This window comes from Felis catus, chromosome F2 (assembly GCF_018350175.1).
Source record: "Felis catus isolate Fca126 chromosome F2, F.catus_Fca126_mat1.0, whole genome shotgun sequence".
Lineage (NCBI taxonomy): Eukaryota > Metazoa > Chordata > Mammalia > Carnivora > Felidae > Felis > Felis catus.
This window is the reverse complement of record NC_058385.1, coordinates 34040767-34064808: the sequence shown is the minus strand read 5'-3', so window position 1 is coordinate 34064808 and position 24042 is coordinate 34040767. Positions and strand designations below refer to the sequence as shown.

At 37.0% G+C, this 24042-nt stretch overlaps 1 protein-coding gene and 1 pseudogene across 1 annotated transcript; one reads left to right on the top strand and one right to left on the bottom strand.

Annotated features, from left to right (window-relative positions):
• Positions 1-23: 23 nt before the first annotated feature.
• On the bottom strand, positions 24-591 carry LOC101097024 (Golgi-associated plant pathogenesis-related protein 1). The gene is given in 2 exon segments (XM_011291324.4): positions 24-436; positions 439-591. Coding segments are annotated over 2 exon segments (462 nt in total). The 5' UTR covers positions 512-591; the 3' UTR covers positions 24-47.
• A 3424-nt stretch (positions 592-4015) lies between these two features.
• LOC101097618 lies at positions 4016-5497 on the top strand (annotated as a pseudogene).
• Positions 5498-24042: the final 18545 nt, after the last annotated feature.

The following is a 24042-nucleotide window of genomic DNA, read 5'->3' as shown; positions in this document are numbered from 1 at the left end:
TTTTTTTTTTTTTTTTTTTTTGCCACCTTCCCATTACGTTTAATGAATTACTTCTTTGGAGGCAGGACATTTTCTTCAAAGAAGCCCTGGTTGACGACATTCCCTGCCGGGAAGTATCGGGCCACCACGAAGTATGACCCGTCGCTTGCAGATGCCTTCCCTACTCCCATCTTCTTCGTATTCTTCCACACCATGGCCGTGAAGTGTCCAGTCCCAGAAGTGAAGCCGGGCTGCTGGAAGTTGTAGTTCTTGATTTCACTGTACCATCTATCAGCCACCTCCTTTCCTGTCTGATCGTAGGAGGCCCATGCCAGGTTCTCTCCACGCTGGCCGCGACTGGACTCTGGGCTGTGCTTGAGGATCCTCGTGCTGGCCAGGGCCTCCGAATACTGCTGGGCCTCCCGGTTCAGCTTCTTGCAGAGCTTCAGTGGGGGACGCCGTGCTGCTGCCGGTACTCGTTGTGGGCCTTCAGGACCTCATTATTAAACTGCTTGGAAGCTGACTTGCCCATGGCCCGCTAGGCGCGCTCCCCGGTTCCAGCTGCCGCTGCGCTGCGCTGCGCTCTCTCGCCCTCCCCGCGCCGCTCAAGACACTGGGTTTCAATGGTTTGTTTTGAAACATGATTGTGGCAACAGATAATACGGAGATACCAACATGATAATTAATTGATGAGAGGACCTCACTGTGTATCTGAGGTACCAAGTCAGAGATAATATTCACAGATGGTAGATATTTTCATATATTGATAGCTTTTTTTGTATTCTTCTGTCTCTGGAAAAACTCATTTATTACCCCAGGAGTGATAATGGTACAGAGAATATTCCCCTGTAGCATTTTAGCAGCATTTTAGACACTAGACTTGCCAAAGAACAAATGTGACTTTGCTTATCATGTAGTCTTTTGGTACTTGAAGTGTTAAGAAGATAAATGGATTTTATGTGATTAGGATGGTAAAGATCCATTATATTCTCTGCCTCAAATTCTCATGTGGATTTAAGTTGTTGGTGAGAAGAAATAAGAATGTAATCAGGTTTGTGAATGCTTGTAGCTGTGATTTTTCCTGATAGCTAGTAGATTGTAGAATGCCTTTGAAAGAAATCTTGGAAATATAGACTGTCAGGTGAAGTCCTTACTCTTATATTAGGTAGATACAGGTTTCTACATAGAAAATAGCTTCAGCTCCAGTTAACATTTATTGATCATCTGTTATGTACTAGGCATTATAAATACAAAATCAGTGAAAATTAGCCTCTGTCCTAGAGAGATTTAGAGTTCAGAAAAGAGACGAAGAAATCATGACAAAGAAATAAATACTATGGTAAGTACAATGATGAGCCACACACACAAATGTGGTTGAGGAGTGTCAGGTGGTGGTTGGGGGGCTACGTTTGTCCAAGAAATTTAAAGGATAAGTAGATGTAGAGAAGTAAAAGAAGGCCTTAGGTGGGAAAGGATTCCAGCAAGGAGCAAAGTATGAGCAATGATTTGGAGTGTGGAATAACATCAATTATACAGGAAACCACAGAACATAATGTGAGATCAGAAGTTACACATATATAACTAAAATATGTATGTATGCCAAAGTATAATCAAAGACTTGTTAGGTATTTGCTTATGTTATCAAATATGTAATTCTTTTTGGTAATAGAGATTTTTGTTTTATTTTACATATTGGAAAAGTAGTCTTTGTGCTTTTTAGTACCTTCTGCATATCTGTAAATTCCACATGCACAGAGAACACATTTATTTTACTCTTCTGCATCTCAGCACCCAGTACAGTGCCTAACATTTCATATGAATTCAATACATATTTTTTGAGCAAATTACTGAATTCTTGAACTTGTCAGCCTCTGCCAAAATCCAATAGAAACTTATTTTTTAAATTAGTCTTTTAAGTTTACTTATAGGCTAATTTACTTGAATAATTTGTCTTTCTCAAATTGTCTTCAATCAAAGGTTAATCTTCTGTTTTATAATTCTCCCTATTTGGGGATTAAAAAATATATGCAACTGTCAGTGTTGTTTTTCTCCCTATACATTCATCTATGTATTCATCCAACATATGATTATTTAATACTTGATTATGTGTCAGCATTGTGCTACACCCCAGGGGTGGAGTAGTAACAAGTCAGACCTGGTCTGGGCCTCAGTGGAACTTATTTTCCAGTGAGGAAAACAGACCAATATTGGATAACTAATTTACAAGCACATAGGGTGTTATATACGGAATTGAATAGTTTTACAAGAGTGTGTAACATCGTCTTTTATCCTCTATTCAATATTGATTATCATATGATTATTATATAACAGGTTTACTTTATCATGCTTTTAGTTTGTGTTCTCTACTTTCTGTTTTACTATACCACAGTTATAATTAATGTGTGGCACATAGAAAATGCACTGTAAACATTACTTGATTGAATAAATGAAAGAATAAATTCATTTTATCAGAGTCCTGATCCATAGTTTATTGGCATAATTTCTGGATAAAATGGGGTCATTAGTCAAATCTATTTGGTTATCTGGTTTTAGTCAACAAATATTCATTAAAAGCTCATATAAGTTATGTGGCAGATGTGGGAAATCCAAAGAAGAATAAAAAGTTTCCTGTCCTTACATAAACTGCAATTCAGGCACACAAGATAACAGTATATGAGAAGCTAAACATTTAGCACAAGAAAACATATGAATCATACATCTTCTAGACAAATTACTATGCTAGGTAACATGAAGAATGAAAGAAAAGAGTATAGCCATGATTTCATGTTGCTTATAATTTAGCTGAGGAGACAAGACAAATATATTTAAAATGAAAATAACACCAAACAATAAATGGTACATTCTGGTACTCAAGATAGTAAGAATCTCAGGACTTCAGTACATGGAAATCTTTCAAAGGTTTGACATCTTTTCTCATTCAAGCAAATATTAGAACAGTTACTCCAAAGTGAGGTGTGTATACTTCAGGGAGCACCAGGCAATCCACTGTAGTGTGGGAAGAAAATATTAAAACTTCTATTTATTTACAAATAATTTAAAAGGAAATCAGTCCTTACTAAAATTTAATAAAAAGGATTGACAATGGGCCATCATAGTCAGTAGCCCATGGATGTCTGGTGTTAGGATTTAACATGGTATCACATGGAAGCAAAGGAGTGGGAATTGCATTCCCCAGAACAAAGTGGCACCTCTTCCCATTTCTTCATCATGAGTTATTGTGGGTTATCTGGGCTGCTTTAAGTTTTTACTAAACTAGCCTTCAGGAAATGGACAAGTGACTTAAAAAGTCCTCCAAAGAAACAGCAGATAAAATTAATAATACAAGCACAATTGGACTAAAAAGAAAGTCTTAGCTGTGACGCTTCTCTTTGTGAACATGCTTTTTGGCAACTGCATTATTAAACAAGATCTAATCAGATATAACAAAAAGTCACCTGTCCTCATGTTCAAATTTATGATGAAACTATTCCAAGTTTTTTTCCAAGGGTTTTTGTGTGTGTTATTATTGTTAATGAATAACCTCATCTGCATATATTGTGCCTTGAGAAATTAGCAAGACTTTAAAAGACTAAGCATCCCGGGGCGCCTGTGTGGCTCAGTCAGTTAAGCACTCAACTCTTGATTTCAGCTCAAGGCATGATCCCTCAGTTCTTGAGACTGAGCCCTGCGTCAGACTCTGAGCTGACAGCATGGAGCCTGCTTGGGATTCTCTCTGCCCTTCCCCTGCTCGTGAGCACTCTCTCTGTCTCTCAAGATAAATAAATGGAAACATTAAAAAACATTAAAAAACATTTTTAAAAAAGCAATTAAGGATCCAAAACATAAGGACAGTCTTTTGCAATTTTTCAGAAGTTTTCAAAGGTAAGAGTTACTCAATCTGGCATTTAGTGAAATTTCACTGGTTTAATAACAAATGTTTAGAAGTTTACTTATAAAAAAAGACCACTTGGACTTTCCAGGGGTCCATACAACATTGTTCTGTGTTCCCATCATAACTTAAAGGGAAACTTTCCTGATGTCCAGAGCCCTCAATGTCATGCAAATGGAGGAGGAGGATGTCCTCAAAATCCTTGCAGCAGGAACCCACTTAGCTGGCACCAACCTTGACTTCCAAATGGAACAGTACATACATCTACAAAAGGAAAATTGATGGCCTCTACATCATAAATCTGAAGAGAACCTGGGAGAAGCTTCTGCTGGCAGCTGATGCCATTGTTGCCATGGAAAACCTGGCTCATGTCAGTGTCATATCACCCAGGAATACTGGTCAACAAGCTGTGCTGAAGTTTGCTACTGCTACCAGAGCCACTTGGACTGCTGGCCATTTCACCTCTGGAACCTTCACTAACCAAATCCAGGCAGCCTTTTGGAAGCTGAGACTTTTGGTGGTTATTGATCCCAGGTGGTTACTTGACCACCAGCCTCTCACAGAGACATCTTATGTTAATCTGCCTACCATTGTTCTGTGTAACACAGACTGTCCTCTGTGCTATGTGGACATTGCCATCCCTTGCAACAACAAGGGAGCTCACTCAGTGGGTCTGATGTGGTGGACGCAGACCCAGGAAGTTCTGCACAAGTGTGGCACCATTTCCTGTGAACACCCATGGGAGATCATGCTTTATCTCTACTTTTTTTTTTGTCCTTATAATGTTTTAATTACACAAGTAACATATACTCATCTAGAAAAATGGAAAATACAGGTTTTATAATAAGTATAAATTACACACCCTCCCATTACCCAGATACACTTACTATTGGCATTTCCATATATATATATATATAATATATATATGGAAATGTATATAATAAATATATACATTATATATACATTATATATACATTATATATACAATTATATAATTATATAAATGTTAATATATTAATAATATTAATATATCAATAAATATATAATTATATATAAATTATATATGATATATATATGGAAATGTATATAATAAATATATATATGTTTTATTTAATAAATGTGAATTTCTCCTATTATTTGCAAGTATTTGTATTTGAAAGTAAGCTGGAATCCATTCTTGGTTAATTCTAAATTATTTTAATATAATTAATTGTCAACTTGGCTAACATGCTGTGTGTAAAGTGTGCTCTTGGTTTTTGGGATAGATTCCCGTGGTTCATCACTTACATACAATACCCAATGCCTGATCTCTACTTCTACAGAGATTCTGAAGATATTGAAAGGAAAGAGTGGGCTGCTGCTGAAAAGGCTGTGACCAAGGAAGAATTTCAGGGTGAATGGACTGTTGTAGCTCCTGAGTTCATCGCTACTCAACCTGAAGTTGCAGACTGGTGTGAAGGCATGCAGGTGTCCTCTGTGCCTGTTAGCAGCTCCTACCAAAGATGAGAGCACTCAGCCTGCCACTGAAGACTGGTCTGCAGCTCCCACTGCTCAGGCCATGGATAGGTAGGAACAACCACTGAATGGTCTTACGCTGCTCTTCCACAAAGGCAAACAAAATGGAAATAAGGTTGACAGAAAATAAAGAATTTCTAAAAATAAAAAATAAAAAAGAGAGAGAGGCCAATTGGAAAACTGTTTTTCCTTCCAGAGTGAATAAGACTGAAATAATTCATGAAGTAATAAGCCACAAAGTTATGTTCATTACTTTATCACTAGTGCTGGAAGTTACGTAGAAAACTTTGCTGAAGACTTTGAGAAACAGCTAAGACAAATTATGTAGCATTAGAATTTATGTAGTGGTAGAATTGGATGGATATATTGGCATTTCTACTGTGTCTCAATCTATTTGCTAGATTGTATTTCAAAAAGGAGATTCAAAATTGATCACAATTTTGTGCCTTTAAAGGAAGAATTTACTATAACTGAACACTGTATGTTAATTAACTGGAATTTAAATAAAAACTTTAAAGAGAAGAAGAATTTACTGAAAAAGATAAATTCTCAGCAAAGAGAGAATCCTTACTGACTTTCTTTTAAAAATGTTCATGGGAAATATATATTATGATGGAACTGAAGCTTTGATGCTTTGCCTGCAGCTGAAAATTCAAAAATATTCTAGGTAGGGGCGCCTGGGTGGCGCAGTCGGTTAAGCGTCCAACTTCGGCCAGGTCACGATCTCGCGGTCCGTGAGTTCGAGCCCCGCGTCGGGCTCTGGGCTGATGGCTCAGAGCCTGGAGACTGTTTCTGATTCTGTGTCTCCCTCTCTCTCTGCCCCTCCCCCGTTCATGCTCTGTCTCTCTCTGTCCCAAAAATAAATAAAAAACGTTGAAAAAAAAATTAAAAAAAAATATTCTAGGTAATATTTTTATATGGGAAATCTCTTAACTGCATCATTGACAGGAAAGCTTTTCATCAGAAGTGCATCAACACTGTTTTTAATTTCATAAAAACATGACCCTTTAAAATATTGTCAGGTATTTACATGACTTTGTAATGAAATGGAGAATAACAATGATAATATTTGCCACCATAGAGAATTTTACTGGTTACTTCATTGAAAATTACTTAAAACTGCTGTTGAATTTAGAGACAAATTGGGTATTTTATTTACAAAAAGGTGTTTAAAATTTTCTGATTTTTTCACTGATGACAAAAGACTTGTCAATAAAGTGCTACTTAGCAAATATTTAAAAACAAGTTGCTTATCCTTTAGGTATCATTAAAGCAAAGAAAACTTTTTCACAGTAAATGAGAAAGTATCTGTCTTTCTCTGTATGACTTATTTTACTTAGCATAACACTCTCTGGTTCCATCCATGTTGCTGCAAAAAGCCATATTTCATTCTTTCTCATTGCCACATAGTATTCCATTGTGTACATAAACCACAATTTCTTTATCCACTCATCAGTTGATGGACTTTTAGGCTCTTTCCAGAAGTCATACAGAGAAAGACAGATACCATATGTGTTCACTCTTATGTGGATCCTGAGAAACTTAACAGAAGACCATGGGGGAGGGGAAGGAAAAAAAAAAGTTAGAGAGGGAGGGAGCCAAACCATCAAAGACTCTTAAAAACTGAGAATAGGGGGCGCCTGGGTGGCGCAGTCGGTTAAGCGTCCGACTTCAGCCAGGTCACGATCTCGCGGTCCGTGAGTTGGAACCCCACGTCGGGCTCTGGGCTGATGGCTCAGAGCCTGGAGCCTGTTTCCGATTCTGTGTCTCCCTCTCTCTCTGCCCCTCCCCCGTTCATGCTCTGTCTCTCTCTGTCCCAAAAATAAATAAATGTTGAAAAAAAAAATTAAAAAAAAAAAAACACCAAACAAACTGAGAATAAACTGAGGGTTGATGCAGGTGGGAAGGAGCGGGGGATGGGTGATGGGTATTGAGGAGGGCACCTGTTGGGATGAGCACTGGGTGTTGTATGGAAACCAATTTGACAATAAATTTCATATTAACAAAAATGAGAAAGTAAACAATTTTGAGGAAAATTGTATTATGGAGGGGCACCTGGGTGGCTCAATCGGTTGAACGTCTGACTTCGGCTGGTGTCTTGATCTTGCAGTTTGTGAGTTCTAGCCCAGCATCAGGCTCTGTGCTGACAGCTCAGAGCCTGGAGCCTGCTTTGGATTCTGTGTCCCCCTCTCTCAATGCCCCTCTCCTGCTCATGTTCTGTCTCTCTCTGTGTCTCAAAAATAAATAAACAGTAAAAAAAAAAAAAATTTAAATAGTATTATGGAAAAGGTACTTGAAAAACAAATGTTTGAAAATATATTTATTAATATGTGATATTGTTGCTGAAAAATGATGCAAGTATGTCACCTATAAGAATGCTTATAGTTGCAAACTACAATATTTTTTATTATGAGGTATAATTGACATACAATATTATATTAATTTCAGGTGTATAATAGTGATTAGGTATTTCTATACATTACAAAATGACCACCACAATAAGTCTAGTTACCATCTTTCATCATACAAATTTAGTACAATATTATTAACTATATCCCACATGCTGTAAATTATATCCCTGTGACTTATTCATTTTATAACTGGAAGTTTGTTCTTCATAATCCCCTTCACCAATTCCACTCTCAAGCCCCTCACCCCTCTGGCAATCTGTTTTCTGTAAATATGAGTTTGGATTTTTTTGTTTCCATAAAGTATTGTAAGAGTATGCAAGGCAGCCCCATGAATAATATAAGATGATATATTATTAGAGTTAGAGAAGGCTTCTTAGTGGAGGTGGTGCCTGAACGAAGCTTTCTTGAGAATACATTAAAGTATAATTGATTCAAAATGAGGAATTTGAAAAAATTAGAAAGTATTCATATTGTTTCATTTTTTTTAAATCAGACAGAAAAATCTGAAAGATTTCCATCTTTATAAAACATTTTAAAAGTTTTGATTGCTGAAAGTGTAAACTTCAATTATCTGGAACATTCCTCAGACTACACTTGTGCCAAATCAATAATATACTTTCTTTTAGTCTTCCTCATTCGGTCAACAATTCTTGAATACCAACTCTGTTTCAGGCACCCAGCAGGTGCCCAGGAATACACAGTCAAATAAAATGGTGTTTCTGCCTTCAAGGGACTTAAAGTAGCATTGTAGATGCAGTGTTGTAAAGCAATACATGTAAGTTATTGTGAGAATTGCTGAAATAAAGATCGACACGATGTGCACGTTGCAATTAATCAAAGGGGAGACTGATGATCTTTGCCTGAAAGAGAAGAAAGTGGGCCATGTCAGTAAAGGCTTTCCAGATGAAATGATGGTTAATCTAGGTCTTGAAGAGTGAGTAAGACTTTGCCAAGACGGTGGAAGGAAAGACAATCTAGGGAGAAGAAACAACATATGCAAGTGCAAAGGAAGCTTGCCACCATTTTCTAGCCCCTTATAATTCTTTTCTTACCTTTTTTTTTTTTTAATATTTATTCATTTTTGAGAGACAGAGAGACAGAGCAGGAGCCGGGGAGGGGCAGGAAAGCAGAGCACAGAATCTGAAGCAGGCTCCAGGCTCCAAGCTGTCTGCACAGAGCCTGACGCGGGGCTCAAACTCACAAACCACGGAATCATGACCTGAGCTGAAGTCGGACACCTAACTGACTGTGCCACCCGGCACTCCACCTTATAATTCTTTTCAATTCACATTCTTGTTCATCATTACTTTGCAACTTCTTGCTTAGCTAGACTAATTCTGTTAGATCAAGATTTACAAAATGTCTATCTTCAGCATCTACAGTCTGATTTGTCTTTGGAAAGTGGATTAACTTAGAACTACATTCTCACTAACAATGGACAATTTAAGCATTCATATAAGTTGGAGACACAGATTCTTTATGGCCATTGGCCTGGAAAGTATAGCTTTATTGATAGTTGTGAGTGATGACTGGACCTGTTGGCTAATCATTACCTACCTCACCCTGCCCTCCATCTAAGAAAATCTCTCCTCTGACCACACTCATGGTTGCCACGTTTGTAGCACAGAGTCTTTAGATCCTCACCTCTAGGGTCTTGCCACAGCTGACTGGACAGATAACTCATAGGGAAAACAATCAAAAGTACAGTTGAGCCAACCAGATTCTCTTTCTGAGACTCTGAGGTTAAGATGTTATGCTTTGAATACTTGGTGGTAAAGGGTCTTGAATAACATATGTGAACTCTAGGTCTGCTAGTTGGTGGAGAGAAACTACCTATCCTCAGTACCAAAAATGTCATCTGTCTGAGAGGTATACCTATGGGCATAGGTAGAGGAAGTACAGGTAGCATGGGAATAACTCCCCAAGACTGATTATTATACCAAAGAATTTGAGATACCCTGAAAGAGCTATGTAGCTTCTCACTCCAATGTTACATGCCTAGGGTACTGAGAAAAACTTTCCAATAGACCAAGTGAAAAGGAGTTTATTGGAAGGCTATGTGGAAATCTCACACAATCCAACTGTAGATAGTACCACTAGGCTTCATTTATACTGGAGGAAAAAAACTGCAAAACTTCAGACCAGCCCCCTTTCTTCTTTTTTTCTCTCAGGTTGTACCATTTCTCTTCTCTGCATCTTTCTATCCATACCTACATTTTGTTCTCTGTTAGGCAGCCAGGTTTATTTCAAATGGCTCTGAGTTTCTGTTTCTGAGTAAGTTCAGTTTAACATGAGCCTCTGCTTTGCTCTGGAGCCATTTTGGCACAGACTTGATGCTACTGCTCTGGTAACAACTACTGCTTTCTGAGACTTTTCTGTCACTTAGTTTGAATTCTTGTGCCCACAGGTATGCCTCTCAGACAGTTGATGTTTTTGGTATTGATATGTAGAGTTTTTATCTGCCAATTCACAATCTGGGTTTAGATATCTTATTCTGGCCCCTTTACTACGAAGTGTTCAAAGCATAACATCTTAACCTCAGTTGGCAAAATATCCTAGATATATAGATTTAAGAGGCATTGCTAGAGCATTTGTAAGAATAGGCAAGTTGGCAAAAGTCCTGGTGCTGGCGCAGGGAGAGCAAAGACCAGGTTCTGCCAGGATGTCATCATTGTGGGGCATGTCAGTAGCATGTTTCATCCAAGTTACAACTAGACAGAGTTAGGCCTCAGATAGGATTAAGTAAGCTTGTCTTGTTACAGAAAGCAAGCAGGATAGTCTAGGTATGGCAGTAGAGAAAGGAGATGAGGCTCAAGGTTAAATGGAATTTGATATCAACAACATTAAGGCCATCAAGAAAACTAAGCCGGCCATAAATCAGGGCATGCTTGGAGGGAGCAGTTATTTTAGTCAAGAGCATCTGCTTAAAGAGGCCTATAATTTCAGAGCAACTCAGAGCTATTGGACAGCAGTTGCTTCTGGATCATGAAGAGCCTTTAGCCAGCATAGGTCTAGGACCAGTCAGGAGCCTTTAGAGCAGTTGTCCAATATGGGTGAATATGCTGTCTTCTGCATAGACTTGGATTTTGAGTGGTCCATGATCCCTACAGAGACTCTAATGGGTCACACCCCAATACAGCCAGTCTGGCACCGTGAAGAGGATTTTATTCTACTGAATGTCAAGGTCACTCCTATCACATCACCCTAGTTTAGTTTTTTTCATGGCACTTATCACCATCTGAAAATCCTATTTATTTGCTTATTGTCCTGTCTCCTGCAGTAAAATGTAAATTCCTTTAGAGCAGAGACGTTAATCTGTTTTTTTTCCATTGCTATGTTCTTAGCACCTTGAACAATATTTGGCTCTTAGTATGTTCTCAGTAAATATTTGCTGAATAAATAAACAAAAGTCCATGAACTCAGTGACATGGTCATGGGCCAAGGACCTGGACAACAGTCCAAGCCCTAGTGATCCTGAGAGTCCTTGATTAAACTGTCTACATTTTAAACATACTTAGAAAACTTAACTGGGTGCCAACAACTGTCACCAGCCTCCTACCCCATCCACGCCCAAATTCTGTCTTCAACTCTATTTTGCAAATTTTCTAGGAAGAAAAAATGTGACTGTGACATTCTGGTAAGAAGAATGTGTATCTACTTGTTTCTGTTGAACAAGCCCTCAGCCATAAACCTTTTCTCTTTTTCAGGCTGACTCCACAGTATCTACTTCTCACTTCCCCATTTTCTTTCTTTCTTCTCAATAAAACAAAGTCCTTGTTCTCATAGGCAATAAACAATCTCTCTTTTGGGGAAGTGTAAGTGAGCATATTTTCAGGAAACAGCCACATTTCTCCATGTACTTTGCTTTTTTGAAAAGCAGCCACATGGCTCAATATGTGTACAGCACATATTTACTAATTAACAAACAGCCTCCCACTGAGTCAGCCTCCTTCCTCTCCCTATTTCCTTTTCCTTTCTTAGAAAATTGTTTGCATGACTACAACTTGGCCTAGCACTTTTTGACGTGTAGTATGACTGTATTTGTTAGCATGAACACTGCCCTCTTGAAGAGCACTTTTCTTTAGATAGTGTAATCAAAGTGAAAAGAGCATTCTCTTAACAAAAGTACGTTTTGTAGACAGTAAAAGATGATCTACTCTATCTGATCATCATGATGATGTGATCTCTTTCTTTGAAAGTAGGAAGTTAGAGTGAATTTTATTAAGTTGCAGAATGAAACAATCAGCTTTAAAACCTAGTTATGAAATTTTCATTAGTGATTAAATCAATCAACATATTTATTGAACATCTACTATATAAAATGATCTGAGACATCTAATCAACATACAAGGAAACATGAATGTATCCTAGACTTGGAAGATCTTTTTAGTAAAATAAGCCGCTACCTCACTGGCATCCCAAACTTAACATGTTCAGAACTGAACCACTCAGATCCTTATTAGGACCTTTCTTAGTGCTCCTTATTTCAATAAGTGGTTCGCAATCTAGTAGAAGAAATAGATAAAAATCAACATTTATGACACAATATTAGTGTTTTAATGGAGTTAGGCACAAGGTATATGGTTAAGAAGAAGCATTAAATGCAACTAAATGCCATGGAAAATAGAAGTCAGTATTCTTCATCAGAGGAGAATTACCTGCAGTCATTTAAAAATACATCAAAGCAACCATCACTGGTGATTCTTTTTAAATATATCTTTTTTCTTCTCTGCAATTCTGTGTCTGTCTTATGCGCTAATAGAGTTATCGCCTTAATAACATGGGTCATTCTTTTTGATGTTTCCACCTGAGAATTTACTGCCTTTCTGACTCATGTATTTTCCTTACAAAACTGAATTGAACTGCTAGCCCAAAGGACCAGCTGCTTTTACTAGTCACAAAGTTTAAAGTTCCTTCTTCCCTAGTTAAGAGTGTATCACCAATGACTATTGTAGCAACCATTTTGATTATCATATCAGTTTACTTGCTTTGATAAGTTATCTTCACTTTGCAAATCCCTTTTGGACTATATAACTAATGAAAGGACTGTTAAAACTGAGAAACTAGTTTTAGGACATAGTAGGCTTTATGTGGAAAAAGACAATTTTAGTTGCTTGAAAAGACAATTTTAGTTCTATAATACTGAAAGAATATATTCAGAACTTCAATATTGAGAATTATTTACAACTCTACCAGTTGTAAAACAAATAGTGATAATGTAGTCTAGGTATAATTTTCCAGTGTATTGGTGTGTAGCATATATAAGCCCTGGTCAATATAAGTTCTCTGTAATTCACTGCAAAATATTTTCTCATGAGAGGGGAGATGTTTCCTGGAGCAGTTAGGCAAAGATCATTACTAGTCTCTCTTGACAAGAAGATTAGTTTTTATTTTTGTGGATCTATTCATGCACACAGGTGAGATTGAAAAAAAATTAATGAATTGCTAATGAATATGTATTCTGTAGTACTCAATAGTCAGTTTCATATTTAGAAGGTAATAAGTAGAATAGATAACTGCTTGTGGAGATTAAGATCTCCTGTCCCCCAAACATCAACTAACCTCCTACCATTTTCAGCATTTTATCTTCATTCTGTTGAGACTGGAAAGGTTTTTGGTATTCAAAGCCTTGATAGATAGGAATATTTGACAGAAAAATAATAGGATCAATGAGTTCTTAATTATAGAAATATAAATGTGCAAAAATTTAGAGGTGTGAAAAAGAATATTTGAGAAAAGTGACTTTATTTTTTTTTAATATGAAATTTATTGTCAAATTGGTTTCCATACAACATCCAGTGCTCATTCCAACAGGTGCCCTCCTCAATGCCTATCACCCACTTTCCCCTCCCTCCCGCCCCCCCCATCAACCCTCAGTTTATTCTCAGTTTTTAAGAGTCTCTTATGGTTTGCCTCCTTCCCTCTCTGTAACTTTTTTTTCCCCCTTCCCCTCCCCCATGGTCTTCTGTTAAGTTTCTCAGGATCCACATAAGAGTGAAAACATATGGTATCTGTCTTTCTCTGTATGACTTATTTCACTCAGCATAACACTCTCAGGTTCCATCCACGTTGCTACAAAAGGCCATATTTCATTCTTTCTCATTGCCAAATAGTATTCCATTGTATATATAAACCACAATATTCATCAGTTGATGGACATTTAGGCTCTTTCCATAATTTGGCTATTGTTGAAAGTGCTGCTCTAAACATTGGGGTACAAGTGCCCCTATGCATCAGCACTCCTGTATCCCTTGGGTAAATTCCTAATGGTGCTATTGCTGGGTCATAGGGTAAATCTATTTTTAATTTTTTGAGGAACCTCTACACTGTTTTCTAGAGTGGCTGCACCAGTTTGCATCCCCACCAACAGTGCAAGAGGGTTACCATTTCTCCACATCCTCACCAGCATCTATAGTCTCCTGATTTCATTTTAGCCACTCTGGCTGGCGTGAGGTGATATCTGAGTGTGGTTTTAATTTGTATTTCCCTGATGAGGAGTGATGTTGAGCATCTTTTCATGTGCCTGCTGGCCATCTAGATGTCTTCTTTAGAGAAGTGTCTATTCATGTTTTCTGCCCATTTCCTCACTGGATTATTTGTTTTTTGGGTGTGGAGTTTGGTGAGCTCTTTATAGATTTTGGATACTAGCCCTTTGATATGTCATTTGCAAATATCTTGTCCTATTCCGTCGGTTGCCTTTTAGTTTTGTTGATTGTTTCCTTTGCAGTGTAGAAGGCTTTTATCTTGATGAGGTCCCAATAGCTCGTTTTTTTGCTTTTAATTCCCTTGCCTTTGGAGATGTGTCAAGTAAGAAATTGCTACGGCTGAGGTCAGAGAGGTTTTTTCCTGCTTTCTCCTCTAGGATTTTGATGATTTCCTGTCTCACATTCAGGTCCTTCATCCATTTTGAGTTTATTTTTGTGAATGGTGTAAGAAAGTGGTCTAGTTTCATTCTTCTGCATGTTGCTGTCCAGTTCTCCCAGCACCATTTGTTAAAGAGACTGTCTTTTTTCCATTGGATATTCTTTCCCTCTTTGTCAAAGATTAGTTGACCATACATTTGTGGGTCCAATTCTAAAGTCTCTATTCTATTCCGCTGGTTTATGTGTCTGTTTTTGTGCCAATACCATGTTGTGCTGACAGCTCAGAGCCTGGAGCCTGTTTCAGATTTTGTGTCTCCCTGTCTCTTGCACCCTGTTTCTCAAAAATGAATAAACTTAAAAAATTTTTTTTTGTAATTAAAAAAAAAAGAAATATGGAGGTGTGAGTCCACCAATCCTTTGGGCTTTGTCTTCAAAATATTTCTGGAATTGGACCCTTTTACTACATCCATCATGTCTAACCATGGTGGTTAGACCATCTAAACCATCTTCATTTTCCACCTGACCTTTGCAATAGCTTTTAAACTGATCTTCTTGTAGCTATTTTTGCTGTTTTGTAATTCATTCTTCACATTGCATTCAGAAAAATAATTTTAAAATTGACATAAGATCAGGTCAGTCTTTTGCTCAAAACTCTTCAAAGATTTTCCATCTAAAATAAACTCTAAATTCTTTACTAAAGCCTACAGGGCACTACATGTAGTGTAATTTAAAATTTTATATTCATTAACCATAGTTAAAATTTTGTCCTTTAATTTTAATGGATAATTCTAAACATTTCAGAAAAAACTAGGGCACTTTTGAAAACATGAATGCAAATAATTTTAATTTTTGTATTTTTTATGTTTTTAGATAAAATATAAATTCAAATTATGAGTACATTGAATACAATTATATATTTTTATTCTTTAGACCATTAAGAATGAGGACAGGTTTAAAACATAATAGAAATTTGAAAATACAAAACCGATTCTCCAAAGTAAAAGAAAGTTGAAATAGCAAAACTCCAAAAAAGCAGACTGCTTAAAATTTTAAAACCTAGAAACAATGAATCTAGTACAAGCCACATAAAATTTGTGAAAACACATTACAAATTCTTTATTAAATAAAGATGTAATTAATGATCAAAACAATAAAAACAAGTACGAAAATTATTTTTATCAAATTCACAACTTATACATGTCATTAATCTGTACAATGTCATATTCTTTGCTAAATGGAGCTTTAATTACTAATTAAAGACACAATATAGGTGAGTCTCCCTTTGTACTCTTGCTGTGGTTTCGTAAATGTTCATAAAAACAGTTTCATAAATGTTAATGAAATATTTTTCTTCATAGAACTTATCATGGAATAGCATATTATATGTCTATTAATTTGCTTATGATAGGTTTCCTGATAGATTTTAAGTTCAATGAGAGCAATAATTTTGTCTTCATATTGCCTTTGTCTTCATTTTTCTTCATACTGCTATCTATTCACAAGACCAAAACAATGCTTGTCCCAAAAGTATGAGTTCAAGAAATTTTTGTTTAATGTAAAATACTAAGACAATTAACAGCCTGAACTACTAGATATACTGCATTCCTTGGAAGGCACTGTGTAGTCCTCTGGGAAGACATTGGGAAAAGGAAAACAAAGTTTAAGTCACAATATTAGCTAGTATTACAGCAAACACGTTAGCCTACCCTTCTAATGTTATCATTAAGACTCAGTGATCACTAAGTGCTTATTTAGTCTTATCATTAACCTAGCACTAACTATGTGCAAAGTATTGTCTCAGGTGGTGTGAATTTAAAGAGAAATAAGATATAATATAAATAAGATATAACATGATACATATTATTATTGATTTTATTAGTGTCAAAGTACTTGCTGTCCCTCCTTACTGGATCTATCTTGACAGGAAGAGTATACTTCCCAACCCACTGACCTCATGATGTGCTTTGGCCAATAAAATGTGAGTAGCAGTGACTTACATCAATTCCCAGCAGATTCATTGAGTCATCCTACAGCTCTACTCTTACTCTTTCCTCTACCACTAATTGGCCCATCCCAAATAAAGGTAGCTCTTTCAGCCTATATCTTGGAATGAAAATGACCTTAGGCAGAATTGAAGCTGAATTGCAAAAAGTATGTACCATGAGTAAGAAATAAGCCTTTGTTAATAAAGCCAGTAGTGTACTAGAGTTGGCTTGCACTGGCTTGTGGGAAATGATTGTACTCATCTCCTCACAATTCTGCATTAGGATGCCATATTAGCAACTTAAAATTGGCCAAGGTAGGAGTATTTACATTATGGAAATTGCCAAATACTACAAATCAAGACTTTATTCCTGGAGAGCTTATTGTAAATATATATCAATACTCCAATGTTTATTTCTTTTATTTTTTAAAATATTTATTTATTTTGAGAGAGAGAGAGATAGAGAGAGAACAAGCAGGGGAGGGGCAGAGAGAGAGGAGACAGAATCCCAAGCAGGCCCTGCACTATCAACACAGAGCCTGGCTCAGGGCTCAAACTAATGAATCGTGAGATCATGAGCTGAGCTGAAATCAAGAGTTGGACACTTAACTGACTGAGTTACCCAGGTTTCCCAATACTCCAGTGTTTAAAGTCACTAAGAGTTTAGGTTGTTTGTTACCATTTCACAACTTTGCCTGAGCTGTCTGATACACTATTCTCAAACAGTTTATAACCCATGGTAGATATTAATAGGCTAAAACAGAATAACACTATAGTAGAGGCTACCTTAAGGCAAGAGCAAGATTTTATGGGTGTCAGGAACTGTGGATGTTCTGAGATTTTACCCTTCTTGCAAGCTAACAGGTTAGCTTGCCAATTTCGTGGATGTTGGCAGAGGACATGAGATACCTGCATCAGAGACAATGGACTAACTCACAGCACAAAATGCAGCATATGCTTCATGTTCATATATGTTACCTTTGTTCCCAAAGTCACAAGGGAAGTGGAACAGCCCAGGTAGATAGATGCTGCACATACAATGAGTTTGTGTCACTGCTAAGGAAACTCAAGCTAAGAAAACTTTGTTAATGCACTGCAAGCAAATCTCTCCAACTTTCACCCTGAGGGAGACATTATCTTCATTGTATTTGACAACAAACAAACCTGCCCTCTGTAGAGGAAGACACCATTTTTATCTTCCTAGGCTGTTTGCTATGCAAAATTCTTGAAAAGCAAACCAGAAAAAAGGCCATCAGTGGTTCTGTACACAAGTGCAGAATTATGAGAGACCCTTAGAGAATTGTCTCCCCAGGATACAGTCCCTGAAGAGCACCTAACCTTGACAGGAAGGTTTTCATGCTCCCCCATTTTAGTGTATTTCTAGGGTCTCTCTTTAAGAGTAACACATAATATTTCCCCCCCCCTTTTTTTTTTGCTTTTCTGTGTCCTAGACCTTTGTTAGATCATCAAACTTAACCAGCCATTAAACTTAGTGAAATAAAAATTGAGGTGTTAATAGTGGATGGTGGTTTTGTTGTTCCTCTAAGTGACAATATAAATAGGGCTAGGTAACTGCTCAGACTTTGCTGTCAGTCCTACGTGAGGAAAATCCCAGATTTTCACTCACTACCTATGACCATGGAAATTTTTATTTTATTTATTTATTTAAAATTTTTTTTTTAAATTTTATTTTACAGAGAGAGGGAGAGCACACCAATGGGGGAGAAGGACAGGGAGAGAGAGAGAGTCCCAAGCAGGGTCCATGCTGGATTCCATGATCCTGGGATCACGACCTGAGATGAAACATAGAGTCAGGCATTCAACTGACTGAGCCACCCAGGTGCCCCAAGCCATGGACAATTTTAAGTAAAATAATGCATGTGCAATGGAAGAATCCTTGTGAAGTACTGACAGAGACAGTCTGCATTCCTGGTATTTCCTGGTATTTACCTACTTCGTCTGGGCTTCGCCCCTGAAGTCGTAGAGATGGAGGATTCAGTCAAGATTTAAAGAGTATTGCTTTTCTTCAAGTTTCCAAATGGCAAGTTAGTGTCTATAATAGACAATAACCTGAGAACCTGAAAACTAGGCCAGAGAAACTGTACTTTCGTAGTGGAGGCTTTTGAGCCCCATATGGCTCAAAGCATTGGGTTGAGCCCATCTTCGTCTCACACCATTAATAGAGAAAAGATGAGATCAAGGGGGGGGATGAAAGTTTATACCAACTGAGATTAAATTCTGAATTTACTTCTTTTAAAATTAGAAGTGCCTAGAATTACTTTGATTGGGAATGTTTATATTTTTCCTCAATTAGTGGACATAGGTACTTACGGACTAGTTTGTATTCAATTCTAGAAAAATTAATGAAGCATTTTTTGAGCATCTGAGGTCACTGCGACTGGTGAATTTCAAATCTGCTACCCAAGTGAGGGGTTGGTACATTGCCACATAGAATGTGTTCAATTAGCATTATTTATTGTTACTAACCATATTATGCACATAAATTTACAAAGCCTTGGAAACAACTGAGGATTTGAAATCTGGCTCAGGTGTCTCCTGCTTAGCACCTTCCTTTTGTGTTGCTTCAGACCTCTCACTCCCTTATTTAGTAACTAATTCTCTCTAAAGTGTTAATTGATTTACTCTTCCCAGTAATATTTTCCAGTTGCACAAGACAACAAAACGCAAAAGCCCTTCAGGACCCAGAAAGAATGCACATCTAATTATGGGGTACAAAATCTGAGACTAACTGTGGAGATATTTTGGGGTAGAGAAGAGGGCTTGCTTTTCTCAAATTATATGTGGGAGTATCTGCCTACATTGTTTTTTTCCCAGGCTGCACAGTTTAATGCAAGATTCTCAAAGTGCAAAATCAAAGGCTAGAGTAATAGTGGAGATTTATGCTTCTGCAGACAGACTTTAGGGACTTTTATAGGCAGTGTATTAGGGAAAGTTATTTTGGCCAGGTTTCCAAATTTCCTCTGTACAGTCCATCTTTTCACAGGCCTGAAATTATACCACTTGCTGTTGATCTTTTTCAACTGTGAATGATAATACACATAAATATATTACTTGTGTTTTTCATCATTGATGTTTTCCTGCCTTGAGATTTGTCCTATGAAACATATTGATACTTAATATACTGGCTCCACAGGAACTCTCATAAATGATCATTCTACTTTGGTCGGTAAAATGTTTAGTTCCAAAAGAGAGATGCTGCTTCATGAATCTGATTCTTAAAAGTTATGTTTGGACCAACATTCTTCAAAAAAATAACCTATAATATCTCTTTGAAAATTAGTCTTAGCTGACAACTTAATATTAGCTCATTTTCCCCTATTAAATCATTTGCTGTTTCCTATATCTTCAGGAGGGGATACATAAAATGATGTCTGGATTTGGATAAATAGTATTTAAAAAAAAACAAACAGTTTTTATTCTATTGGCCAGAATGCCTTAATTTCTTCTTGGCTTTGATCCTAATGATCAGGTCTCCTAGATATATTTTAATCTTTGCTTTTCTCCTTTTTCTAGAAGAATTAAAAAAAAATCTTTTTTTGTTTATTTATTTTTGAGAGAGAGACAGAGAGCATGAACGGGGGAGGGTCAGAGAGAGAGAGAGAGAGAGACAGAATCTGAAACAGGCTCCAGGCTTTGAGCTGTCAGCACAGAGCCTGACACAGGGCTTGAACTCACAAACCTCGAGATCACGACCTGAGCCGAAGTCGGATGTTTGACCGACTGAGCCACCCAGGCGCCCCTAGAAGAATTTTTATTGTAATTAACTTAAAGTGTTTTCAATTTTATTCCACTTAGTTTGGAAAATCCACTTAATATTTAAAATTCCTAGTGAATGCTTTCCTCTCTGAAGTATCTGGAAATGGATTCTCCAATTCTACATAAAGATAAATCCTTGGTGAAACCACTGGTGTGAAAGTTCTATACGTTTTGTTTTTTTTTTTAAAGAGTGAGATTATATATATACCTAAATATTGTAATTTTATATATAGGTATTTTATAATTTTATATTAGGTATATTATATACCTAAATGTTGTTAAAGAATAAAATTCAACTGAGTAAATTTGAAGATCTAATTAACTCAACGATTCATGAGTTGGGCAGCATATCATCTAACAAATAGAAAGGAAATCCAAGGATCTATACAAGATGGAAGGCTTTTATAGACAGAAGGGGGTGGGAAAAGGGAGTTTCTGGCCCAGAGTGGATTGATTATTTCAGGCAAAGTCACGTTCCTACTGGGGACAGGAGCAGACTATCCAGTGTATTACCTCACTAGTGCCAACCAGGTAATTCCAGACTGACTGGTAAAGGTTACATTCTTGGGAAAGGCTGAAACTCAATGAAGTTAAGTATTAATTCAAGGTTTGCTGACATGGGGCTTAGTACAAGTGACTCCATTTTGGGCCTGTTGTCCTTCTTTTTGTTGTTTTAACAATATGTGCTGTCAAGCATATGGTAACAGGTATATTTTTAAGCACTGCACAGAATCTATACTTAAAGAGCACTTTCTTTCGTTAAAATGAAAATCAAATGCCTTTATTCACAGGACTACTTCTTAAGGATGTGCAGGTTACTGGGGGCAGCAATCCAAACAGCTGGCATGCACATTTGCTTTGTTGACCACAAGTAGAGGCTGCACCTGCCCAGAAAGGGTGCCTTTTTTAATGGCACAGACCTTCCATTTTCATATCTTAATAAATTATAACCTGCCTCTTCCACTCATTTGTTCCTTCTCTTCTCTTTCCTGTCTCTATTAAATCTATACAACACTCTTACTAAAAATTACTGAAAATAAAATCTTTTTCTCTTTCTGAAAACCTATTTTGGGCTCTGATTTCAAGTTAAGAGGGCAACTTCAGTTGCTCTTTTGGCTTGTTAAATTTCTAGTACCACCATCTTAAACCTTAGTTTATTTTGTTCTGGGTGTATTTCCTTGTATTAAATGTCTGAGAAAAGCATTACTATATTTTTATATAATTACAAATAAGATATATACTTAGAGCTATTTTATTCTTATAGATTACTAACTTTAAGCCTCAAATTATTTTGTGTGATGTAAGTTGGGTAGTTGCTCCCATTAACTCAACATCAGTGTGTTTAGGATTCAGATGTGGAAGGTATTTATTTGTTTTAAATGTTTATTTTTATTTTTGAGAGAGAGAGAGAAAAAGAGAGCGAGAGCAGGGGAGGGGCAGAGAGAGAGGGAGATAGAGGATCCGATGAGGCTTCTGTGCTGACAGCAGAGAGCCTGAAGTGGGGCTTGAACTCATGAACCATGAGATCATGGACCTGAGCCAGAATTGGGCCCTCAACCAACTGAGCTACTCAGGCACCCCCAGATGTGGAAGGCATTTAAACAACAAACAAGAAGAATTAGAGTAAAAGCATCTGAGAATTGGAAGAATTCTTACATTTCTATAGCATGACCAGCTTGTATATTCCCAGTGATGAGGAATTCTCTATTTTCAGGAAATTGTGAAAGCTTGTAGCTTTCATAAATTGGTGATGAATTTGTGAGCTCTAATGACTCTTTCATTTAATTAGCTTAAGGCAATCATTATCATGCTCCTTAGTCCACATTTCTCTAGGCTACTCATTCCAAATTTCTCTGTAAATATCTCCTTTTGGTCTGATTTATCAACCTGTTCAATTTTCTTTATACACTTTTTAAATGTGTCTTGCCTAAGAATGAATGCAATTTCTTTATATATAGTCTGACAAAGGGGGTTTACAGCAAGATTATATCTTTGCTAATTCTTTATATTAAGTGTTTTGATCCTTAGATCATGTATAGGTTTATAGATTTTACAAATTTTTTACCAAATCTATAGCATGATTGTTAAGTTAGCCAAAATTAGTAAATAAGTTCTCCCATGAAACAACTGCTTTCAGAAAAATATAGAAATTAGATGACAATGTTAGAAAATAGCAATATAAAATTAGTCTTGGAGCAAATTTGCAATATGAATTGCCCATTGTATTTTAAAATAAGAACTTACAGAAATTTGTTCAGAAAAATTGTCTTCAAATTCTTTCTGTACAGATACTGAACATTCATGTTTGTTCAGGGAGCCACGATTATGTTGAGTGGTGTGGGCTTTGGAGCCAGAGTTTTTAAATATGAATCCTCTTGAGGACCTGAGGGAAGAGATTTAATTGCTACACTTTCCAAAATGGGGCTAATAGCATTTCCAGCAATACCCATATTTGTTGTGTAGATTATTCCACTGATGTGTATACCAGGCTTTGAAGATAAAATGTAACAGACACCCTAACTCTGGGGTAAAGGGCTAAGTAGATATTTAATGACTGGTTTGTCAACATGTAATAATAATAATTAAAAAAAAGGTAAGGTCTTGTGAGCTTACAGTTCATTATTGGTTTAAAGTAGTCCAGGGAGAACAGAATTGGGTTTTCCAAGTTTTTCAATTAAATCCCTCATTTGTTGTTGTGGATCCCCTGGTGTCACAGATGCTTGCCTCCATAGGCAGAAACTCATTGACACAATAGGGTTTGAACTATAACTGAAAGATTTTAGACTCAGAACCTAATAAAGGAGTATTATTAGACACTTTATCTGTTAGCACGAGTTGATTGTAGCTAACAGAAATTAACCCCTGCTATGGCACAAAAACAGACACTCAGATCAATGGAACAGAATAGAGAACCCAGAAATAGACCCACAAACCTATGGCAACTCATCTTAACAAAGCAGGAAAGACTATCCAATGGAATACAGACAGTCTCTTCAGCAAGTGGTGCTGGGAAAAATGGACAGCAAAATGCAGAAGAGTGAACCTGGACCACGTTCTTATACCAAACACAAAAATAAACTCAAAATGGATGAAAGACCTAAATGTAAGACAGGAAGCCATCAAAATCCTCAAGGAGAAAGCAGGCAAAAACCTCTTTGATCTTGGCTGCAGCAGCTTCTTACTCAACATGTCTCCAGAGGCAAGGGAAACAAAAGCAAAAATGAACTACTGGGACCTCATCAAAATAAAAAGCTTCTGCACAGCGAAGGAAACAATCAGCAAAACTAAAAGGCAACCAATAGAATGGGAGAAGATATTTGCAAATGACATATCAGATAAAGGGTTAGTATCCAAAATCTATAAAGAACTTATCAAACTCAACACCCCAAAAACAATCCAGTGAAGAAATGGGCAAAGACATGAATAGACACTTTTCCAAAGAAGACATCCAGATGGCCAACTGACACATGAAAAGATGCTCAACATCACTCCTCATCAGAGAAATACAAATCAAAACCACAATGAGATACCACCTCACACCTGTCAGAATGGCTAACATTAACAACTTAGGCAACAACAGATGTTGGCGAGGATGTGGAGAAAGAGGATCTCTTTTGCACTGCT